General features: G+C 39.7%; 1 protein-coding gene across 2 annotated transcripts in view; it reads left to right on the top strand.

The window, feature by feature from the left end:
* CAB39 (calcium binding protein 39) overlaps positions 1–24,600 on the top strand; it is a 52,470-nt gene extending 27,870 nt beyond the window's left edge. For both annotated transcript variants that reach the window (XM_035132872.3, XM_035132873.3), the window contains exons 2-9: positions 3,054–3,209; positions 10,519–10,683; positions 14,495–14,613; positions 18,255–18,423; positions 19,865–19,924; positions 20,453–20,518; positions 21,404–21,547; positions 22,235–24,600. In XM_035132872.3, coding sequence (XP_034988763.1) covers positions 3,096–3,209; positions 10,519–10,683; positions 14,495–14,613; positions 18,255–18,423; positions 19,865–19,924; positions 20,453–20,518; positions 21,404–21,547; positions 22,235–22,423 — 1,026 coding nt within the window. In that variant the 5' untranslated portion in view covers positions 3,054–3,095 and the 3' untranslated portion in view covers positions 22,424–24,600. The remainder of the gene's footprint in view (positions 1–3,053; positions 3,210–10,518; positions 10,684–14,494; positions 14,614–18,254; positions 18,424–19,864; positions 19,925–20,452; positions 20,519–21,403; positions 21,548–22,234) is intronic.
* The last annotated feature ends 374 nt before the right edge of the window (positions 24,601–24,974 follow it).

Here is a 24,974-nt window from a genome sequence, read left to right as displayed (position 1 = left end):
GCTGCACTGGCTCCCGGTGGAGTATCGGGTCAGGTTTAAGGTGCTGGTTTTGACCTTTAAAGCCTTATGCGGCCTAGGACCCTCGTACTTATGGGACCGTCTCTCCTGGTATGCCCAGCAGAGGACCCTAAGGTCCATGAATAAAAATAGCGTAAGGGTCCTGGGGCCTAAAGAAGCCAGATTATCCTCCACCAGGGCCAGGGCTTTTTCAGTAATGGCTCCGACCTGGTGGAATGCTCTGTCCCATGAGACTAGGGCCCTGCAGGACTTGATTGCCTTCCGCAGGGCATGTAAGACAGAGCTATTCCGCCTGGCCTTCAATTTTAATTAGCCTGATCCTCCATTCCCTTTTCCCTTTCCTTTTTCTATGAAGAAACCCTTCTGGGACCCCACATTTAAACTATTTCTCTGGTCTCTTTGCTGGCCCTAGCAGGACCAATGATTACTTGACGTTTACTGAACTGGGTTCCCCCCCCCCCAAAAAAAATAACCCTGAATTATTTGAATTTCATTGACATGGATGCTATATTTATGTTGTATTTTATGCTGCTTTTAAGCTGTTTTTAAAGTCGCTATTAATTAATGTTTCATATTTGCTGTTAGCCGCCCTGAGCCCGGTTTTCAAATCGGGAAGGGTGGGGTATAAATAACAATTTATTATTATTAATAATAAAATGTCAAAAGCGCCATCACTAACACCTTGAGCCACCAGATGTAGAAATAATGAACTCATGCAGCTCTAAGTAGAGAATTAGCCATTCTAACGTCTTCTCTAGGATTCTGAGCATAAATATATCCTTCAGGTTTTTCATGTATCAGATTGATAGGTCTAGTGGTGATATTATTGTGAATTGCAACCCAAAACCTGTGGATTGTATCTAACATAAGTCATTCTTGGAGTAGGCCCTTTGAAATTAATGAACATGACTAACATGATTCCATTAATTTCAAGGGGTGTTATCTTGATGTGACTAATATTGGCTGCAACCCTATGTTTATTTGTAGGCTATGGCCCAGATCCAAAGATAACATTGTTCCTTGAGCCCAAACCAAGAGTGACTTGCACTTGCTTTTCTTGAACAGCAGCACTCTGCCATTGTAAACTGCTTTTGTATTGCTGCTCCAAGTAAAAGGGGGGGAAATGAGCTGGGTGCAGGTCCCCTCCATTAGTCTATGTAGTTTTTAGAATCCTGGCCAGAGTTTCAGGAGTAAATAAAAACTTTTTTTAAAAAAACCTGCAGCAAGAACAGAGGCACAAGTAAGCCTTGCCTCCTTGCACACTGTGCTGTAATGTCTAAAGCAGGGGTCACCAACGTAAGGCCCATGGGCTGGAAGCAGCCCCACGGAGGTCGTTTGACCGGCACATGAGCCGCCGCTGAACTGAGTTGTCCACTCACGCACTGCGCTAAACCGGTGCAGTGCGGCGTAGGGACTCGATTCCACAGCGTCAGAAATCGTGGACGTGCACGCACAATCCGGACCACTGAGTGATCTCCACAGGACAGATCCGGCCAGGCCAGATAAACCTTGCCGACCCCTGACTTCTCTTGGAGAACTTGTGTGCAGTGGAAATGAGAGGTCAAAAAAGGACATTCTTATTTGAAAAAAAATGAAAGTATAGTTTGTAGCAATTCTCAGGCCTTTTTTTTTTTACCTGTAGCGTCTACTGTCTCACTGGTGTCCAGTTATATATTTGCATTATTTGCAGATTAAATCCACTGCTGGCTCTAATTTGCAGATAATGGCGTTAGAACAGCTGAAATCTATGAATGGCCTGACTGATGGAAATATTCAGGCTTGAAATTGTGAGCCCATAGAATTGTGCCAAGTTTCACTGTCCATCCCCACATTGTTCCAATGAAGGTTTTTATTTACGTTTGTTGTAAACTGAGCAGCAGCGATTTGCTTCCTGACCCAGACTGTGGGCTATTTTCATTTGTGTCAGGTGGGGACAGGCATTCTTTGTCATGATATTGTGACCTCTGCTCTGTCAGCTTCAACTGTCCTTTTGTTTGTGGCAGGAGTAACCAACCCATCAGCATTTTTTAAGCACAGGCTTTTCTGTTGTATCCTATCGAGAACTCTGGAAGTCCAGTCATGAAGTGATTTAAGGAAACATTTATTAATTAGCACATACATATTTGATGGCTAGGCTGCTAAAGCATTTATTGTTACCCGTTTTGTACTCGAATAAGCAAACTGTAAATATTGCTTGAAAGGGTTTACTGAGTTACAGAATGCTACTCATATTTGAAATACCTTCAGGTCTGTACTTCAAGCACTTTACCTACAGGTGGCTTGTGTTACTTGTATCAGAGGTTGTTGACCAAACTACTAATAAGAGTTGGATCCTCTTTAAAACCATAGAGTATTCATCATAGAACTACTGGAAAAATACAATGTAAAAAAAAACCTGATCCTAATCTCTATGGAGTTCAGTTGTGCACTGAAATCCCCCATGAGTACTGTTAACTTCAGTATGGGGGCCAAAAGATAAGAGAATGTTTCCTTTGCATGGTTAGATCTGTCTTTATCATTTGTAATTACATGCACATGACAGTTTAGTTTTACCAGGACAAGCTTCAACAAGGCTACATTCTGCCTCTCTCCTGTGGCACAATGGCAATGAAAAGTTTCAAAGTGGCTCCATTTTTTATTAGCTGCAGACGAAAAACTCACTAATTTTCACTATTGTTAGCAAAAATGAGCCATTTTAATAAACTATGGTATGAACTTGGCTTGCTTCCACTTATTACAGTTTGTCTGGGTTTATACATCACAGCAACCTGCACTTTGTCTAAAATGGAAGCAAATACTTCTGACCTCACAGCAGTGTCAGAGGCAGATGTGAGGGGCTCAGGAACAGGATTTTTACTTTGAATACAAGTTGCAAAGTTTCTTGCTAAAAAAAGTGAGACGATAGTAGGAAGTAGGATAGTAGAAAGCACTGTAAAGTCTTGTTCAATTGTGGTGCCTGCTTGCTTAGGCTAAGCAGTCCTAAGCTTTGTTTTATTGCTCCTAACTACAGACTCTCTCTTTTAACTTTTTTACAGGTGAAAGAATTGTAGAAGAAGAGGCGTGTTTAGGTTGCAACCATGCCATTTCCCTTTGGCAAATCACACAAGTCTCCTGCAGACATAGTGAAGAATCTGAAGGAGAGTATGGCAGTGCTAGAAAAGCAAGATATTTCTGACAAGAAAGTAGAAAAGGTATGTTTTTGCATTTGCTTCTTTGGGGATCTGTTTTAATCCAAATATGTGCTCTTCATGTGGGAGAATAATGTACTGGCTATGTATGAGTTTTGTAGAGAGCTTGTGTCTTCTCTCCTTTTTCTAAAGTAATGCTTCTGTGAACCCATTACCGTTCCTCTTTGTTGATTCTGGCACCCAAATGCTTCAAATCTTTGTAAGCAGCCTATGTGGACATGGACAACTCCCCAGTGCTGATGCTGTTTCCAACCTACACTAATTTATTTTCTGTCATTACTACCATTATGCCAACCTATTCTTTCCTGAGCCTTGCCTGTATTCTCATCTGATTCTTTACTATCTTACCCACTACTCCAGGGATTGGCAAAGTTTATCTTGCCTGGGCCGGAGCAAACCCGTGTAGATCCCTCCCTGGGCCGGATTGCATGTACACCTGCGATTTCCGGCGCCGCAGAAGTGAGGCGCCGTGCCAGTTTAGCGCAGCGCACGAGTGGGCAGCTCAGTTCAGGGGCGGCTCGTGGGCCGGTCAAACGACCTCCGCAGGCCGCTTCCGGCCCAAGGGGTTGCTGACCCCTGCACTACTCAGTAATCATTTGCTTGGGATTGCCCACCAGTATGAGATGTGAGCTTAAATCTATTAACAGCTTTGATGGGTGTAGTCTTCTTCTCAAGCCACCAGACTATAGGACAGGCATCCCCAAACTTCGGCCCTCCAGATGTTTTGGCCTACAACTCCCATGATCCCTAGCTAGCAGGACCAATGGGGATGCCTGCTATAGGACATCTCAGCATAAATGTTATTGAAATTGCTTAGTGCACGTGTTAGTGTGAAGTTTCTCCCTTATGTTGAATGTAGTACTTGAAAAACTTAGAAGTCATTAGTCTGTGCAACAGTTAGGAACGGCTGGAACATAAATCTTCACAACGCTGTTTGTAAATATGTATATTCAGTTGCTGAAAAATACCCATAGTCTCACTGATGCGGAGGAGAAACTAGTTACAGCATAGTTAAGGGATGTAAGATTCCTCTCCAAAACATTTTCAGTTAACTTCAAATATAAGTAGTGTCTTGTCCACCCCTACTACAAAAATAATAAATAATAATAAATTCATTGTGTGTCCCTTGGAGAGACGGACGAATAGTTTTGAAACAGGTGCTTAAGCCAGAAATAATCCCATGCCGGATGACTGAATCAGAGGAAACATTACTATGAAATGAGCTGTATGGCACAACTTTTTGAGGACCAACTTGGAGACACCAGCTAGGAACATGGGGAAGGACAATAGTTTTTCAAAAGTATCTTTGGTAATAAGCATAAAGAGCCACATTTTACATTTCCCAAAGTCAAAGGAGTCAAGATCTGGACAGCTTGGAGCCCAGTTACACCAGGGGAGAGGAAGTAGTATATATTCAGGCAACTGTAGAGCACTGTGGTGCCAATGATGGATGCATGCAGGAACTTAAATAACTGTTTTGGAAGGAGTAGCACAGAAAATGTAGCAGCTATGGAAGTATATCAAATGAAGCACTGCTTTTTTGTCGGGGTGGGGATAAGGGGGGATGGCAGAAATGATGATGATGATGATCACAATGTTTTAATATACTTAAAAAGGAGCATAATTTCATGAAAACAGAGAAATTAATTTTGGGGGAAAGCCACATTTGTAAAAGCTGGGGGGGGGACGACGACGACACACAAAATGGCATTAAATGGAAAAGGAGGTCTCAGTTATACTAAGGGCTGTTATAATTGTTCTGAAATGTAAGCTAATCTGCCACTAGAGTCACTTTTGGAAACCCAGGTTTATTGCTTAATTTGCATCTATTTTTATATGGCGGGCATGTTTCAAACAAGTTTTACCAAGTTCCACAGGTGTTGAAATGATCACCTGACAGGACCCTTGAAGAATCTATGATTTGAAAAATATAGTGAAGTTGGGTCTTTTCGCCCCTTTACTTACTTTGCCATTTCATCTTCAAAACAATTTATGGTGTGCTTTTGTGTGAGAGAGTACACATGCATGTGGCACATGCACACCCATTTGTACAATGGACTTATGCTTGCACCAATGGAATTCCACACACACACACACAGCACCCCCTCAAAAAATCTGCTCCTAAGCGTTTAGGGCAGGCATCCCCAAACTTCAGCTCTCCAAATGTTTTGGACTACAATTCCCATCTTCCCTGACCACTGGTCCTGTTAGCTAGGGATCATGGGAGTTGTAGGCCAAAACATCTGGAGGGCCGCAGTTTGGGGATGCCTGGTTTAGGGCTCCTAGCCATAGCTGCCAAGTTATCCCTTTTTTAAAGGGATTTTCCCTTATGCTGAATAGGCTTCCTCGCAAGAAAAGGGAAAACTTGGCAGCTATGCTCCTAGCATACATTTCTTATATTCCTGTAAATTAGCCTTCCCCAACCAGATGTTAGACTCCCAACTCCATTAGTCCCAGCTGGCATACTAGTGGTAAGGGTGATGGGAATTGTAGTCCAAAACATCTGGAGGGCGCCATGTTGGGGAAGGCTGATAGTAAATCAAAGCAAACTTTAAATAATTTGTGGTCAATTGTTGAGAATGGGTTGGAAAAGCTATTTTTAAAATGCAGAATTAAGAAGGCACATCAGAGACCAGCCTTTTAGCAATCACAGCCCAATCTGCAGTCCTGTCACATAATTATGGGCTGAACTGTTAGTTATATTTTAATTTGTTTGCTTTAGAAGGCTTTTAAATGTGCCCAGTTGGTTAAATAGCTGTTTTCTGGGATGTTGTAGGAAAATATTTACACAGCAATGTCCATGCGCAGATTAGTTTTCACTCAGTCAACCAGTACAGTTCATAAGCCTAAAATGCCACTTTTCTACACCTTGTTGTGGTGTTCTATACTTTCAAATCTACAGGGGAATGTGGCTCTGGTTTGCACAACAGAATGTGTGGAACTTTGTTGCCCACATAGCACTGCAGGTTGTGCCTGCAAAAAGAAATTCTAACACCCTACAAAATAATATGCCTCTTATAAGTAGTATTGGGGGTTGGGGATGCACAGACTGCAAGAAATTAAAAGACTGGTGTTAATATAGCCATGCAAGTATAAACATGAATGGCATTTCCCTTTATAATGTGCCTATTCCCTAGTGCTCTTAACTTCTTGGAGTTTATCCTGTGAAGCCGTTGGATGAAAGTTACTACCCTAGCGGCGGCTAATTGTTTTATCTCTTGGGTGGTTGGAGCAAATTAAATTATCTTGAAGCTGATGTCACTTGCTTCTGGAACCAGAACTAAAATCACTGTGGGAATTAGGCATTCAGATTCAGGCAAGGGTTTGTCCATTGGTTGTTTATGCTCTTCACAATAGGATAACTCTATTGTTCCACCTGGAATTTTAATTAGTAATGGTGGGAAGAGTGTTGTGCCATTCCTTTCTGGCTGCAAGGAGCTTGAGCTTTCTAGCTGCTGCCTTGAAAATCCAAAAGACAATATGGACTTATTTGTCTGGGTGGCAGAAGCTGCTGTGGAAAAGAATTGAGCTAACTACACAGTTCCTTCTATTTCTAATGAAGCTGTAACTCTTCTCACTACAATTTTTCCTCTCTTCTCAATTGGCAAAATATGATCTAAACTTCAGTGTATCTAAAGTACTCTACTACTCTTAGAAATAAGCTATGCTATTGAGAAGATTGATACCATTTTTAAAGTTTTGAAGCAGATGTAAATTATACATTTTATGGAGGATCATGTTAAGGAAACAACCCTGCTAAACCAATCTTCACAGTTGTGTAGTGTTTTATAAATGGTACCATCTACCGCACTACCTGATATGCTGCCTCTTAAGCTTCCTTCTCATTTTTTAAAATAAAGATGGGTATTCTGTTTCACATTTTATATGCTGTACGCCTTAATATGTGAAATATGATACACAAATGCACCTGAAGATTTCATGATCATCTTTTGAGGCCCTTCTTCGTGTGCTGCCTCCATGAGAGGTCTGGAGGGTGGCAACACAAGAACAGGCCTTTTTTCAGTGGCTCCCCACTTGTGGAATGCTCTCCCCAGGGAGGTTTACCTGGCACCTTCATTATACACCTGTAGGTGCAAGGCAAAAATGTTCCTCTTTATCCAGACCTTTGGTTTATTGTCATCCAGTGCCCTTTTAAAATGCGTGGGGTTTTTTGGGGCGGGTGTTATTTGGTGGTTTCTGTTTTTATTTTGATTATATATTTTGTGTCTTTATATTGTGATTTTATTCTGTGAACCACCCCGAGACCTGCAGGTGTAGGATGGAATAATAATAGTAATAATAATAATAATAATAATAAGAAGAATGGAAAATGCTTTTTATAACTTGGGTGTCACAAGAAAAATGTCACTGGAAAGTAACATGTAGTAGAGATTGTGGCTTCAAATTTTAAAAAAGTTCTCCCTTTCCTATATGGTTTATACACACAGCTTTCAGTTTTTTTACCCAAGGGGTACAATAATTACTCAAAATAACAAATGAGCAGCTGTTTCTGGTGTTACCCCATTCTTCTTCTCACCAGAGTCCACAGTAGCAAATCGTTGCCTCCCCACTGACCTCAGTGAATGTGTATTTATTGCAGAAGTTTGTAGAATTGAAACTCACATGAATTGCTTAGTTTAGGATTCTCTATATATGTGCATATCTTCGGTGCAATGTGCAGGCCTGCACATTGATGTGCACATATGCAATGGAACTACTTCAGATTTGCAGTGATCTCAAAACTACTACTTACCTGGCAAGAGGTTGAACAACCTTTCTGTAAGCTAAGCATTTTTGATTGAATAGAGACCAAATGCTTTCCACCCTGCAGTGCTCACAAAATTCCCATCTATAACCCCTGTGCATTAAACAGCCCTGGTCTCAATTGGCAAAAATGTGCAGCCTGTAGAACTGATTGCTATTTGTAACAGGGCAGGCAAGAGGGATTTGATGGTTTCTTAAATACCCGTTTTTCCTGTTCAATATAGTGCTGCTTATGGTCTTTAACAGCTGTTTTTCATGTTATGTCAAAGAACCTGTTGAAACAATAGGAAATGCCAGGTCATTAATCCTACATCCTCTTAACCAATTTGATGCTGACAGCATATGTAAGTGTGCACTAAATCTTTTCAAACTTGAGTTGCAATTTCCTACTCATTGGCAGCCTCCCTGCTGTATCAGAAATCCTGTTGGCCAGATCAACTACTGTTTTGAGTTTCTGGAAAGGCTGATGATCTCATGGCTTTAAAATACTGTGGGTATTAGAATTTTGGGACAGTTCAGTATTGAACTCTCCCTATTTTTGAGCTCAGAATGACATTTCTCCCACAACTTTCCCCTTCCAAAGCAAACAAGCCTTGTGTTTTTGTTTGTTTGTTTGTTTGTTTGTTTGTTTGTTTTTGTTTTTTTAGAGTAGAGAGAATGATTAATCAGCATGAAGGAAATGATTCTCCTAAATATCCTCAGGAATATCACTTCCTCCTAGGGAGCATGGAATGAATAGTTTTCTCTTGTAGTCGTTTAGTCGTTTAGTCGTGTCTGACTCTTCGTGACCCCATGGACCATAGCACGCCAGGCACTCCTGTCTTGCACTGCCTCCCGCAGTTTGGTCAAACTCATGTTCGTAGCTTCGAGAACACTGTCCAACCATCTTGTCCTCTGACGTCCCCTTCTCCTAGTGCCCTCAATCTTTCCCAACATCAGGGTCTTTTCCAAGGATTCTTCTCTTCTCATGAGGTGGCCAAAGTATTGGAGCCTCAGTTTTCTCTACTAGAGCTATTATTCTAGAAAAAGAGGTGCCAGAACTCACCATGAACATCTCCCCTTTTCTCTTATGATGGCAATGGCACCCACCTGAGAGGTGCCGGAACTGAGTTCTGGCAAGTTCCAGCTGAAAAAAGTCGTGCTTCCTGATTGAGTTTTAGGAACAGAGAACACCTCAAATTCCATGTTTCTCAATGAAATGATGCCATTACAAATAGTGAGAGGTTGGAAAGCCCTTTCTCTCACTTGCAAGCTGTCCCTACTGGCAAATCTCCCCTCTCCTTGAAACAGATGGCCTTGGGAGGTGGCATGCTTCACCTATTCGTTTAGAGTGGCATTTTCTTGTGATATTGTTGCAGGTAAATTTGGCAGTGGTGCTTTCTTGGGTGAGGTTGGAAAAACAATCAACATTCTTAGGTTTTAGATGTCTCCCCTGCAATGGTGTGGATTTTACTTGGGATAATGTAGGAGTGAGGAAATAATATTAGGGTTTTTTGTTCTTCAGCATGTCACTTTGTGTTCGGCTACCTCTGGACTTTTCTGTGTATGTTGATCTATTTCCAGCTTCTTGGTTTACCTTAGCTTTATTTTTAAACTGCCACTGTGCTGGTTTGTGGCATATATATAATTGCTCTTGGTGCAGTAAATATTTACTTAGTCATAGAACAGACCTTTGCTAGCATTCTGACACACACACACCCCTTTCTCTCTCTAACCTTTCCTCAGTGTGTAACATCCTCTGGCTTTCAGCTAAAGTATGGCATTTTTGGTCCTTCTGTGGAATATGTTCAGATGACAGCTAGCTCCCCCCACCCCAACTGTTGTTGTTGTTGTTTAGTCGTTTAGTCGTGTCCGACTCTTCGTGACCCCATGGACCATAGCACGCCAGGCACTCCTGTATTCCACTGCCTCCCGCAGTTTGGTCAAACTCATGTTCATAGCTTTGAGAACACTGTCCAACCATCTCGTCCTCTGTCGTCCCCTTCTCCTAGTGCCCTCCATCTTTCCCAACATCAAGGTCTTTTCCAAGGATTCTTCTCTTCTCATGAGGTGGCCAAAGTATTGGAGCCTCAGCTTCACGATCTGTCCCACCCCAACTAAATCATCCCAATTTCCCCCCATTGTAGTGTGTCATGGGATTACCAGTTATTCTGTAGCTTAGTCACTATCCCCTGGTTGTGGGAATGTGGCACACTGAACTCTCATCACCATGCCAGGATTTTGTGATCTGGCTTAACTACACCAGTGAAATTGTATTTAAAAAATGTATTGCACTTTAGCCATCTGAAGCTCTCTGTGTTTTCAGCACATAACAAACACCACTTAACCAATTAGAAATAATTTTATTCTTTCAGTGTATAACCAGGAGGTAGGTATGCATAGGTGGGCAGATGTTGGGGCTATAATTTTATTAGTGAAATATAAGAGTTGTTGTCTGCATTGTTCATTCTGATATCTGTTGCATGTTTTTGTGCTCAAGCACATACTAATGAGTAGCTTGGTTTTGGCTTTTGAAAGAATTACAGCTTTCATGTTTTTCCTTGCTCAGGCTACTGAAGAAGTTTCCAAAAATCTAGTTGCCATGAAAGAAATCTTGTACGGCACAAATGAAAAGGAGCCTCAGACAGAAGCTGTGGCCCAGCTTGCTCAGGAGCTCTACAACAGTGGTCTTCTTAGCACCCTAGTAGCTGACCTACAACTCATTGATTTTGAGGTAAGAAGATGTTACACAGACTCATTGCAGCTTCAGTTTCAAATTCATGTTGCTTTAGAAAACAATGTTCCCCAAAGAGATCTTCCTAATCTGTATTTTGGGAAGTGATGGAAAATATATGCTCACACATAAAATTTCTGGATTTATTAATTATTAAGGAACTTATAGAACTTAGATAGTTGTTTGACTGTAACATTAAAAGAACTATATTATCATAGCACATTTTATACCCAACCTATTACTGCAGTTTGATCCTAGTCCTGGAAAGCTAAAGCACACAGGATCCCTCAGGTTCGAAGGGAAATAAAACCGCTCGAAGCACCCTGGGTCATGTCTCTCCTCTACCACAGTTTTGTGGATCCACTCCTAGTAATTTTTGCTGCTGCCCTAGACCACGGATAGGAAAATATGCTATGTGATTGGTAGGATTCAGAAGAACATCAGAAGAGCCTTACTTATCTAGTTCAGGATACTGTTATCATAGCGTGCAACCAGATGTCTATGCAAAGCCTGAAATTCATGATTCTAAATGAGACAAACTTTGTAGAGGGAGGGGGACACCCAGCTCATCACATGCCTGCAGATTTTTGTAGAGAGGCAATATTGAGCCTGGTGATCTGGGGAGAGTGAAATTTCAGCAGTAATTTCTGTGAAAGGAGAAGCTGTATATGCATTGTAATGTTTTACTTGAGCAAAATGGCTCCTTTTTTAATGGCATTACAACAAAAATCCTGCAGGTGGTGTATCTGCATGTGTGCATTTGGAACCTTTGTGGCTGCAAAGGATTGCTAGATTTTGGTCAAGGCACGTTAGCTATGCTTATTGGTACTTAATGTTAATCATAATTTTTCCATTATGAGGTGACAACTCTGTTGTCATTTTGATTATCTGAATAGTGCATGAATGTAAGCTGGATAAAGGCTTCTGGTATTCCAAGAAGTAACATATTTTCCTTTTAATTCTCTGTGAAACAGAGTTGTTTGCCCTTTAAATGGATCCTGGTATGATGAATTTACTTTGGAATGTCAACTCTCTCTGGTCTCTTCTGCTTATTGTCATACCTGACACTGTTATGAATGATATTTTTCCCTTGGAGGTGCATTCCAGAATAGATTAATCAGGAAGTCCACAAAGCCACTGTGATGTCTTATAAAACTAGATCCTTGTGATCTATTAAGGGAAATTTTAAAGTCAAAATTACATTGTATAAAGTTCTAGAAAACACTCATGCTAAAAAATCTTATTTCTCTTTAAACAAATGACTTTCTTAAACTACATTCATTCTGTTAACCAGTTATTTCTGTACTGTCCTTTGAGGTTGCCTTTTCCATATATGCTTACTGAGAAACCCTGGTCTAGCATAGCAAGAGTTTTTTGTTTGTTTGTTGTTTCATTTTAATTTTTTAAGTCTCCCTTGAGTCCAGGTTTTGAGGAAAAGGAGGGGTATAAATTGTTTTTGTTTATTAAATTTATATTCCAAAGGGCTTTTTACAATACAAAAATACAAAATAAAAACACAAAATTCAAAGCATAATAGCAAAATAATGATGATGCTCACAAGGTCAGGGTCTGTTCATATGGGGAGATGTGGTCTTGAAGTATTGCAGTCCTGAGCTGTTTAAGGCTTTATAGGTCAAAACCATCACTTAAAATTGGGCCTTGAAACCAATTGGCGGCCAATGCTGTCAGGCCCAAAATTGGCATTATGTGCTCAGACCATCTTGCTGCTGAATTCTGTGCCCTCTGAAGTTTCTGAACTGTCTTCACAGGCAGCGCCACATATAACGCATTGTAGTAATTTAACCTAGAGATTAGCAGAGCATAGACAACAGAAGTTAGGCTACCCCTGTCCAGATAGGTGTGCAGCTGGGCCACCAGCCAAACTGTTGGAAAGCACTTTGCACCTCCTGTGATAGGAATGGATCCAGAAGTACCCCTAAGCTGCATACCTGCTCCTTCAGAGGCAGTGTAACCCCACCAAGAGCAGGCCACCTCCCATCCATCCCCTAACAGTGCCTCAATCTTACCTACAATAAGCTTCAGCTTGTTGGCTCTCATCCAGTCCACTAATCATAAACATAATTACTTTCCAGAGGTATTGTTTGCTTATGGAAGGGATATTAGGTGTTCTAGGTTTGAGGTGTGCCTTTGCTCTTCTTCAGTGGATGCCCAGTGGTTTGTGGGCAGACAGATCTTCAGGGTGTCATGTATGGACCACAAAATACCTTTCATATCTATTAAAACAAATGCCCACAGGGAGTTAATTCAACTACTGGAGTGATTTTTTTTCTTGGTTTCTTTTGAAAACCGTTTGTTAAATGCCTTCTTCTGCTTGGGTCAGTACTAGTAGCTTTTAGTCTTCACCTCTGCCCGTGAAGGACGTGTGTTTATCATCATAGTGACAAAGTTACATCATTGGAAGTGGTAAATAGTTCAAACAATGATGTAATTGTGCATTATTGTGAACCATCACCAAGTTCATTATGCGGCTAACAAGGAAATACTGTTACTAATGGCAAGTCCGGAAAGAATAATGAGACCCTAGGCAAAATTGGCTGAGCTGGTGAATGACGCTTGACTGTTGTGATATGTGGGGTTTGGGTGAGGCCACTTCCAGAAACACTGTCCTACTCATTGCCGGAACAAAGAGCTCTGGTGCTGCTTTGGGCCAGCTTACAATGGAATTGGAATTTAGAAAATCATTTGTCTTGTAAATACTTAACATTTATATTCAGCAGTTCAACATCCAACAATTCGTGCAGGTGGGTGGGCAGAAAGCTTCAAGCACTCTCCCCACCCCCACCCCCTTTGCAGCTTCCATTTGGTGTGGATAATGTCTACAGACAGCTACTGGTGGCATGGCTCTCTTTCCATGATAACAGCACTTCTTCCTTGGCTGGATGCCATTTCTCCAGTTTGAGTCCATGTGATTGTTCTCACCCATATTGTTTGAGACTCTTAGCTGTTGCCCCAGCTGCATGGGAGCTGCTCATAGTAAAATGGCTCCCATATACTCAGAGTAACATTGAAAGCGAAGGTAACCAACACACTGCCTCCAAGTGTTGTTGAACTACAGCTTCCATCATCCCTTACCATTGGCCATGTTGGCTGGTGCTAATGGGAATTGTAGTTCAACAATATGTTGGTTACCCTGGTTTAAACCACCTTGAATTAACAAAGAAAGCAACATCTGTCAACAACATGATCTTCCTAGATAAATATTTTAAGGCATTGCTTGTGGCCTTTTCCCTGCTACTTACAGTAATATCTACTAACTACAAGCAAATGAATTAGCTGTTCTAAGGAAATTGATATAAAGAAAGGAGTAGTCATGGACACAAGTGTAACTCATGTTGAGGTTCATGAAACAAGATACCGTCCCATTTTCTAATGCCTAATAGTCAATTCAGAACATGAAGTTTATCTGCTAAGAGTACGTCACAGATTAAGTCAAACTTCACATGGGATGAAAATTTCAGGTATGGTAGTTTGGTTTCATTCTTAAAGTACACAAATCATGACTGGATAAGGGGGATTCCTAGCAGCAACCAGTGATATATATAACTCTGTGATAAATTTTAGTCTAGGACTAAATAAAACCATAACTCCTAAACTTGTGTCATTGGTTAAACTGTGCTTTGTATATTAAAATTGGCGTCATAATGCTTTGGGAATTCTTGGGCATTAGTAAGTGCAAGTCTTGGGCAATTCAGTTTGCAGCTTTAAAGGCATGAAGTTATGGTCTCTTCATGTTATCCCTTTTTATATTCACCACTGATTCTATATGCTGTATGGCTTGTGTTTTTGGCAGGGCAAAAAGGATGTGGCTCAGATATTCAACAACATTCTGAGGAGGCAAATTGGTACAAGAACCCCCACAGTTGAATACATCTGCACTCAGCAAAATATACTGTTCATGCTGTTAAAAGGGTGCGTATAGTATGTTGTATAAACAAACGTAAACTGCTGTACTTCCCGCTTAAGAGTAGGTCACACCTCCTCTTTCTCCTGCTCTCTTCAGTCACGTACACTATCAGTGATTGGAAGTCGAACTGAGCTGTGAAAAGCAGATTGCTGAAGTTGCTTGCATGGTCATAGGTCTTTGCTAGAAAAATTCAGCCAAAATTATGAAAGTGACCGCTGACTGTATGTGGAAGAGACCTTAAAGGGCATTGGAGACACTGTGTTTGAAGCTCACACATTCAGAAATGATGCGAATTACATGTTTGGTTTCTCTTTGAATGAATTGAATCATTACTCTTCCAAGGGAGTACCGTAACTAATATTTAAAACACATTGGACAGCAAATCACCTGTGTTCCTTTGAGGTCATCTCCCCTTTTCTTCTTGCATTTGGTGCCTACCCTTCTTTCCTAAGTTGTATTTGACCTGGTTCACACTTAATGCTAAGCCATACCATGGCTTAGCACAAATGTGTGGGCTACTGGAAAGGAGATTGCAGCAATTTTTCTACTCTTCTGGTCCCCACTGCTGTGACTTAAGGCATGGTTTGGCTTAGCATAGAAGTGACTAACCTTTTTAAAAGGACATACTTTGACATCACAACAAGGAACCTACAGGAGTGTTCAGTCATTATATTTTTAAACAGTAGCAAGACCACAGGGGGAATGATGCAGTCACAATCTCCCTATCATGCCTTCATACCGTGTTTCCCCTTTTTTAATATGTAGTCAGAAAGTAAGCCATGGCAGCATTTTTTAGCATTAGTGAAATATAAGACACACCCCGAAAAGAAGGCATACCTCCATGCCGTGTAGAGTGAGACCGCCAAGCGCCCCAGCCAGCCAGAGGGGCCTGGAACCGGCTGCTGCTGCAGCAGTGAGCACGCAGAGCGCCCGAGGCAGCAGCCTGGCCTCTCTCTTTTTTTGCCAGCCCGAGGAGGCCTGCCGCCCCGCCACTGGAACCGGCAGCTGCAGAGCGGAGCGCTCCGCAGCGCCGATCACTCGGAGCGCCCTGCAGCGCTGGGCGGAGTGCAGTGGCCTGGCCTCCTCCTCTTCTTTTTTTTTTTGCCCGGCCGAGGAGCGCCGAGCCAGCGGCTTGGTGCCTGGAACCGGCGGCTGCTACCGCGCCGCGCAGAGCGCCCAGTCGCACCCCAAGCCAGCGGCCTGGCCCCTCCGAGGAGGCCTTAAGGTACAAGACATCCCCTGAAAATAAGACACTGTGTGTTTTTTTTTGAGTAAAAAAAAGGTATTAGACGGTGTCTTAAAAAAGGGGAAACACGGTACTAAGCCATAGTTTGCCTTAGTGCTATGCGATAACTGAGCCTTTTTGTTTAGAAATGTTCACCTTAAAGTTTCCCTATAGGATCGCAGTTTGGCAGCAGTTTTGCACATAGAATTATCTGACTCTGCAAACTGGGTCAAGACACTTGGCCATGTACCTTTTGTTCACAGAGCAGAACTTCAAACTGAAGTCATGCTCCACAATTCATCCTGTGGTTTGTGATACACAATCCATATCCTTGTAGTTATGATACACCGTTTGCTCAGGCTTGCCCAGACAAAGGCTGATTCATTATGTGCACTCCCTGCCATATTGCTGTTTCCTCTTCTTATATTAATTGCATTGTTTCATTGAAGCACCATGCTTGTTTTTTTTAACGTTCTAACAATGAAACAAATGTGTCACTTTACACCAAATTAATGCATAATGTTAGTGTTGGTGCTGTTTGAAACAGAGGGATATTTGAGATTGTTTTCTTCCGTACTTAAGGAAATGACATCTCTTCCTTTAAAAAAAAAACAACCTATGAAGACAGTTAATTGAGAGCTTGCCAACCTTAAAACACTTTGGAAGCCTTTCACACGACAGAACCCAGTTATTTTTCTTTGCTATTATTTATCCTGATGATGATGATCTCAGTTGCATTTGGCCAAATGTTTAGGGTAGCTTCTGTTTTCCTTTCTTTCACAAGCTAGTTCTTGGGGGAAAGCAGTATAGCATATTTTTGAGGTGCTTAGTTTTGCATGCATTAATAGCTTGATGTTGTCAGAACGAGATGCTGTGTTCCTTAACTAGGAAGATAGATACAGTAATCTTAAAATATTAGGGAGGCCACATTCATGCCACATTTCCAGACCAATCTACTCTGTACATCACCGAATGCAGCAGGAAATCCCAAACAAGCAATATGTTCTGAACACATTAAGCTATACTTCCTTATTCAAATCTTGCCCATCCAAGTGTAGGTAACAGTGCATTAATTGCCACTAAATGTTAAGATCACTTTAATAGCTAAGGTGCAGTCTACGTAAGTTTAAGTTCAAGCTATTATTGAGAGCTTTTCCTGTCAAACCAACACAAATATGGTAAGAAGCCTTTGCAGATACTGGAGTACCAGTGTAAATGCTCTTGACATTCCATCTCCATGAGGAAGCTTTGAAACCACTTTCTACTTTATTTGGAGCTTCCAAACAATTAAATTCAGCTTTGTGTTCAGTACATTTTAAAGGCATGAATGAGGGTCATTAGGTCTGAAAGACTAAAGGGACACAGCTTTCTAATCATATGAAGTTTGTAATAAGTATTCCTGACCTCTGTTGCAACCTAAGCCTTTGTAGATTAGCAGCATTAGAGGTTATGAACCTGACTGTCATAGAGAGGGGAAAGTAGTTGTACCAGAGCCAAATTATCTGAAGAATCACCTTCTCTCATACCAAAGGGCATATATGTTATGGTTGTCTGCAGAGGCCTTGCTCCAAATGCCTCTAGCATCAGAAGGTAAACAAGGCGTGACAAACGCCTTCTCTGGAATGCAGACCTATCCTTTTGAACTACCTCCCAGGCTAGATGCACGCAGCATCCTTTCTTGGCTATTTCATTATTTGCTGTTGCTGCTGCCACCACCACAACATAGTATCTTTAAAAAATATTTGCCAATATAATCTACAAACATAGATGGTGAGGAGGTTCAATATTTGTATTAGTGAATGTTGCTGCATCAATCTCTTCAAAGGTATTAGAGTGTAAACCATTGAAAGAGCAAAATACTAATCTAGAATTTCCATAGGCCAAGATCTAACTCTCATCACTGTGTGCAAGTGGAAAGCCAATCTGCATGCAAAAGGAGGAAGGATATTGGCAGTGTTCAATTGCTGCTGTATCTCTTCACATTGTTCCAGGGGATCTCCACACCTTTTGGGTGTATCCTGGCAACAGTATATTAAATGGCAATTCTGCTATTTGTGGTAGATCTTCCTGATGGCCAGGCAATTTGAAAAAATTGAACTGGTGCACAATATTGAATATAAAATTAATAGGAAATTGACCAGTGTAGTTTTAGATAGGTGAACTATTAAAGTGTTTTGAAAATGCAGATATCTATTCCTAGGTTACTTATCAAGATTAGAAAGCATCAATGCCACCCTAGTGAGAGTGTTGCTATTGAAGAGGTGCACAGAAAATGTTAAAATAGTTTCACTGAAATTGTAGAATTTATTTTACTAATAAATATTATATACAGTAGTTGCTGAAACTTCTTAAGGAGGTAAAAAGTTTGCTGTGATCATATTTTTCTTTCTGAGTTAATTACGTTGATGTCTCACTTTGCAGTTACGAATCCCCAGAAATTGCTCTGAATTGTGGAATCATGTTAAGAGAGTGCATCAGACATGAACCACTGGCAAAAATAATCTTGTGGTCAGAACAGTTTTACGACTTCTTCAGATATGTGGAAATGTCAACATTTGACATCGCTTCAGATGCTTTTGCAACTTTCAAGGTAACACATTCTGAATTTTGACATCTATCAATCATCTATCTATCTTTCTATCTATCTCACACCTTCCCCATGAAATTTCAGAAAAACATACAACAGATAACAAATATATAAAATCTCATTACAACAATCTAATATCAGCAGCTAGCAGCCATAGAACAGCATTAACTAAATCATAACAATATCAGCAGTAAAAAATACCCTTTAATTTTTTTAAATGGCTGCAGGAACAGACGAGCCTTGCATAACTTCCTGAAGGCAAATATAAACTGTTGCATAATTCACATTAATTGTGTGACTTCAAAATATCTACAGAGGTGGTAGGTTGTATCCAACTGCTACTTAGAGTAGACCCATCAAAATTACTGTATATTCCTGCGTATAAGACTACTTTTTAACCCAGGAAAATATTCTCAAAAGTCGGGGGTCGTCTTATACGCTGGGTTGTATTTCTTATACGGCGAGTATATCCCAAACTCTACATTTAAACTGGTAAAGTTGGGGGTCGTCTTATACACCGGAATATACGGTAATGGACCTTAGTCATGTCAAACCTAACTGGCTATGTAGCATACAGACAAAATTCCTTCCATTATATGATATATAATTGGCTGTAGTAACCCATATAAATAACTGAGGAAGACTACATAGTATGGTTATGATAAAGTAATCAGCACTAAACAGAACAGAAAAGGTGAATATTTTCAATACTGCAGGATTTTTAAGGAAAGCATTTTCCCAGAGCCAAAAAACACTACTTCTGACCTGAAACAAAATGGCAGAACATTGAGTACTGCTCAAAAGCAAGCCAAAGTGAATTAATTGTTCCACATTGAATTAAAGTGTGAGGGCCTCTGTCATTGAAAGATAGAGAATTGTAATCAATGTTAGGTAAAGGTAAAGTTATCCCTGATGACTCTGGGGTTGCGGCGCTCATCTCGCTCTATAGCTGGCGTTTGTCCGCAGACAGCTTCCGGGTCATGTGGCCAGCATGACTAAGCCGCTTCTGGCAAACCAAGCAGCGCACGGAAACGCCGCTTACCTCCTGCCAGAGTGGTACCTATTTATCTACTTTCACTTTGACATGCTTTCGAATTGCTAGGTGGGCAGGAGCTGGGACCGAACAACAGGAGCTCATCGTCGTGGGGATTCAAACTGCTGACCTTCCGATCGGCAAGCCCTAGGCTCTGTGGTTCAAAATAGATCCATTTAAATTGACATGACTAAGGTCCATCTTGGCTGCCATTTGAGGAGGAATTGTGCGAAAAGAGTGAAATATTGTCATTTCTAAAAGTGTGGCTTAAGAAAACCATAGAAGCATATGAAAAAGGCTGCATATAACAACCAGGGGGAAAGGGGGATACAGTGAAGAACTGTTGCACCCTGAACTATAAGGTAGGAATGAAAATGCCATTTAAATAACCGTGTAATCTCTTGTTTTCAGGACTTACTAACAAGGCACAAGTTGCTCAGTGCAGAGTTCTTGGAACAGCATTATGATAGGGTATGTACTTTCATTTCATTTTTATTTTTAATTATGTTGTTATTTAATAATGATAATTATATCCTAACAGAAGTTTCAAGCTGTCCCTTCACAATGTTGCCCAACTGCTATCTGTTCAGTTTTTATTCTTATTTCCATATCAATACAAGTTCAATGTTTGACAGCAAACTGTTGCAACTGCACAGTTCTACAAACGCTGGGAATGAAATTGTATATTAAGAAACCTGTTTCCTTGGTGTGCCATAATAATCACAAGGGCATGTGTGACAACCGTGCTCCATCTGCTGGTCACATCTGATAATGAAATGTAAATCTGCTGTGTTCCTTGTCCTGTTGTTGCCTAAAAGAATTGCCTGAAAATTTCCTTCAGCCTTTCCACTTGGGTCATACAAAAATTGTAGCAAAACACTTGAGATGTTTAAATCCTTACATTATTTCTGTGTTTTATATTTGTGCTTCCAGTTCATTGAAATCATTTGGAATCAGAGTGCTTGTGATAGTTAGATTTTTCTTTCTTTCTCCATTCAGTTCTTCAGTGAATACGAGAAGTTACTCCATTCAGAAAACTACGTGACAAAACGACAGTCGCTTAAGGTAGAGAGATCTTACTGACTTTAATTAGTTTGACATTAGAAAATATCATGAAGAACAATTTCAGCAGGTAGGACCAAGCTAGCTATTCATTCTATGTTGTCTCCTGATCAGTTGAGAAAGTTTTGAAGCATGAGGTGTTATATTTTAGGAAACCAATATTCTAACATTTAATGGTTAGTACAGGGTCTATAACTGCAAGACTTCACACATATTTTTGCAAATGTTGAGTAAAAACCTGGAAAATTTCTTTCCCTAAGGTGCCTCATCAATATATCAATATATTAATATACACATGGACACATACACAACCTTTTCCCCAAACCTTGATTCATATCAACAGTTTCACTATAAAAACGAACCATGATCTAATATTCTGCACTCATGAAGTTCAAAGTGCAGAAATTTCTAGGTATACTGGATGACCCCAAGGATCAAGTCTTTATGCACCCCCTAGAGCTCATGCTTTGCCATAATAACCAATGCTGAACTTGACTAGCACATTGAGGTCCTCAAAGTCTTACAGATGGCCATAGTGTGTTTTCTCCTTGTGCTGTAAGTCAGAAGACTTGTCAGGATTTTGTTGGCCACACTCCCCATAGAGTATCATTTAAACTCTGGTTTAATTTGGCACAAGATTGCTTGCAGATATTCTCCTGTGTTACCTGCAACATACAACAAATAACAATGGAATGCATCCAGTTTTTCCTGAAGTCGTCCAAATTATGCAGACTCAATAATAGTTTAGGTAGCACTAGGATAGAGTTGTAATAGAATATAATACCAGAAATTCTAGCTCATTGTGGCTAAAGAACAAAAAGGTTGATTTAGTTTTATAGCCCTTATGGAAAACTTCACCAGTTCCCTTCCTCCCCCCTTGTTTTTTAGCTGCTTGGTGAACTACTGTTGGATAGGCACAACTTCACAATTATGACAAAATACATCAGTAAACCTGAAAATCTCAAACTTATGATGAACCTTCTACGAGACAAGAGTCGCAACATTCAGTTTGAAGCCTTTCATGTCTTTAAGGTAGAAACAGCTTTTAAATGTTGTTTGATAATGGTATTCAAGACTTCATGTAAACAGAAGGTATCTAATCTTACACTGATCTAATGCTACACCAGAATGTCTCGACATAACTAAATGAGAAGTATTGGATAACAGGAAAGGGTGGCTGGGGTATGTTGTACAAAGCAAATTCTGTTTCGAAGTCAAATTTATTTTATTAATTGAATCCATCTTTGAGACTGGCTTAACATTTTCCCCTAAAACATTCAAATAAATATATCAGATGCAGCTATTTTTAAAGCAACCAGATCCCCTACATTTTTTTCTGAAACGAAGCCATTTAATACTGCTTGTAATATTTGTTTTTAATATTCTGTGACAGACAAAAGTTTCTGCATGAATTATTTCATTAATTGCACTAATGAGTATTTTTCAACACAACCCTTTCTAAGCAGTTTTGCTTGGTGCTACTCAGGTTGCGAATATGCATATTCAAATGCACTAAATCATTTTGAAAATAGTATCTAGGAACATTTGTTCCATTAATAGGTTAAACTAATGAATTCCAGGAGGGTATGGGTCTTTTAGCACCTTGTAGACTTGGCTCATATTTAATACTTTACATAAATGTAATTTTCCTCTGAGAGTTAATATTTTCTGATATATTAACTGAACTTTTCCCATACTAACCATCTTCTTTCATTGCAGGTGTTCGTAGCCAACCCTAACAAGACGCAGCCTATATTAGATATCCTCCTAAAGAACCAGACCAAACTTATTGAGTTCCTCAGCAAGTTTCAGAACGACAGGACCGAGGATGAACAATTTAACGATGAGAAGACCTATTTAGTTAAACAGATCAGGGATTTGAAAAGACCAGCACAGCAAGAAGCTTAATCTCCTATAAACCCCTAAAATATTAAATCCAAATTCAGCATTTGCTGTTAGATATTCAGCATCAGGCACTCTTATCAATTCATGAGGAACATTACTGCTAATCTGCTGTTCAGTGAACAGTGTTTGTTTTTCTCTCTTTTTTTTAGTCCAAGTTGACAAACCTAGCTGCTGCTTTCTTGCACAATGTGGACTTTCTTGGTATTTGTGTCTGAATTCAAGCACACTGCTTGTTTTTAGAAGTTTGGGGGGCGGGGGGAGATTGTTGGTTCATGAAAGCAAACATATAGAAGATAGTTTGGGATAGGAAAAGAAGGTATTAGAGTAGTTTAAGTGACGGGGTGCATGCTTGCAAATCTGATTCAATCCGTACGTTTGCACTTAACCTTGTATGAGATGCGAGCACAATGTTATCTGTGCATACTTGGCACCATAGTATAAGATTGTATGCCTTGATTTTTTAAAAAAATGTGCAGTGCTTTATGTGTAATCAAAGGGGAAATGTGAGCTTACTGGGATGAACAGTTGTCTTGCAAATAAAACTGATACTGAAACATAGCATCTTCTAAAGAGTGAAATCTCAGAGTTCATAAGGAAAATGTATATATGCCTTTCACTGCTTTGTAGGTTTTTTGTTTTTTGTTTGGAGAGAGTGTGTGTGTGTGATTTTCTTGAAAATTGAGTTGTAGACTTGGAAATACATTCTAAGGGTTTTTGTTAATTTTACTTTGAAGGTATTTCAGACAGTAGAGCTTAGCAGTGACACTTTGCATTTCATTTCAACAATGCTTGTTGGTTTCTTTTGTATATAACTCCTAGGCTGCTCATTTCTTTAAAAAGGATTTAATTTGTACAGCAGAGGAATGTTAATGTATTAGTCTGTATCTTTTACCTGATACTGAGTTTTGCAAAATGAAAGCTCATCTGTAATGAATACTTAGGATCACATGGAAATGCTCATTTCACATTTCTTAAATACGGCAGCATTAAAAAGAAGAAAATCCAATTTTTCTGTATTCAGTGGTTTAATGGGGTGCCATCAGTTAGGGTAGACTAAAATATAGTTCTGGAACCCACTAACCTATATTCTTCAATGTCGGCCTTATCCATTTATATTAGTGCTGTGTTCAGCCAATTGCAAAATTATAAAGATTATGCTAAATTAATATCAATTTGTTTTTCCTTGTGGGTGCATAGAGAATCTCTATTCCTTTCATATAGTTAACATTCGGTATGGTAGTTGTGATGGTAAATAACTTAATAATTCCCCTTTACTTCAAAAACCATAATTTCATAACTGTCCTAGTGTCAATATCTTGTTTGTTAATGCTGCAAACTATCAGTATTTATTTTTTAAAAAAAGACTGATGTTGCACCACTTTTTGTTACTGTGATCATAACGAAAAAAATCTGCTAAATATATCTCAACTATGTTATCAAAATGCTATCTATTCATCTTAATAGTAGTACTGAGATCACAACCAGCCAGCCAACTTTATGGATTAGGAGTATGGAAGTTCAAATTCTGCATGATTGAACCTGAATGAGAATGCTCTAAAATTATTTATTGCTTTCTAGCTTCTTTCTGGTTAAATTATTTCACAAATGATTAAACTAATCTCCTGATTGACATCTTAGCTAATTTTTACAGCTTTCATGAAGGAAGTAGGAAAGGAAATCCAGCAAATAGGATTCTAGTAATATTGGACATCTCAGCATTGTCATGCTTCCTTTAGTGGTTATAACCTGTCCTTTGCAAAGTGATTCATAATGTCTACTGAAAGAAGAAAAAGTAATAATTAAGCCTTTATTAAATCATTTATATAGACAGGCAAAACTGGCCACAAGATGATATTATAGTTCAGTACTCTGTCCTTTTTTATATTTTGGTTAATCGTAGTTAAGAAGAGGAAAATATTACTTGGCAAGTTATTCTCCATTATGCATAAGGCTTCCACTTTAGGGGGGAAATGTAGAAATGCTAAAAAGTTATGTATGTGTATATATAAAGAAGTTCAAAGATGGATTTGGATATTGGTTTTGCTTCTCTACTATTAGGCATGGGAGAAAGTGGCTCTAACTTTTTCAAACATTAATCCTTGGAGTGTTGGCATTCAAAAAAAGTTGTATTTAAGACCATTTGATGTGCTATTCATATTAAAAAAACTATTGTACTGGAAGTGGTTTCTTATCTGTGTGAAGGCTTAAAGATATTACTAAAAGTTATTTAATGTGAGAAGTGTTTTTAAACAAAAAAGATGTATACAATTGTAATTCTACTTCCACAAAAGCATTTCATTTCTTCAGATGAATGCATTCCTTAGAAGATCTGGCTGGCCCCATAATTTAAATAGAAATAAAATTTTGAAGAAACACAATTGTGTGTTTTATAATATTTACTAGTATCATGAAGCCCGTTAAATTAACGGGTGCTAGAACAGACCTGTTGCTCTAGCAACCTCGGGGACATGCGCAGAGCTGACATTGCTTGCCCGCCACCACTTGTAACGGCCGCTGCCGCTTAGAAGTAAGTCCATGCGAGAATTAAACGGCC

The sequence above is a fragment of the Zootoca vivipara genome, chromosome 5 (assembly GCF_965207765.1).
Source record: "Zootoca vivipara chromosome 5, rZooViv2.hap1.1, whole genome shotgun sequence".
Taxonomy (NCBI): Eukaryota; Metazoa; Chordata; class Lepidosauria; order Squamata; family Lacertidae; genus Zootoca; species Zootoca vivipara.
This window is presented reverse-complemented; position numbering and strand designations above follow the sequence as displayed.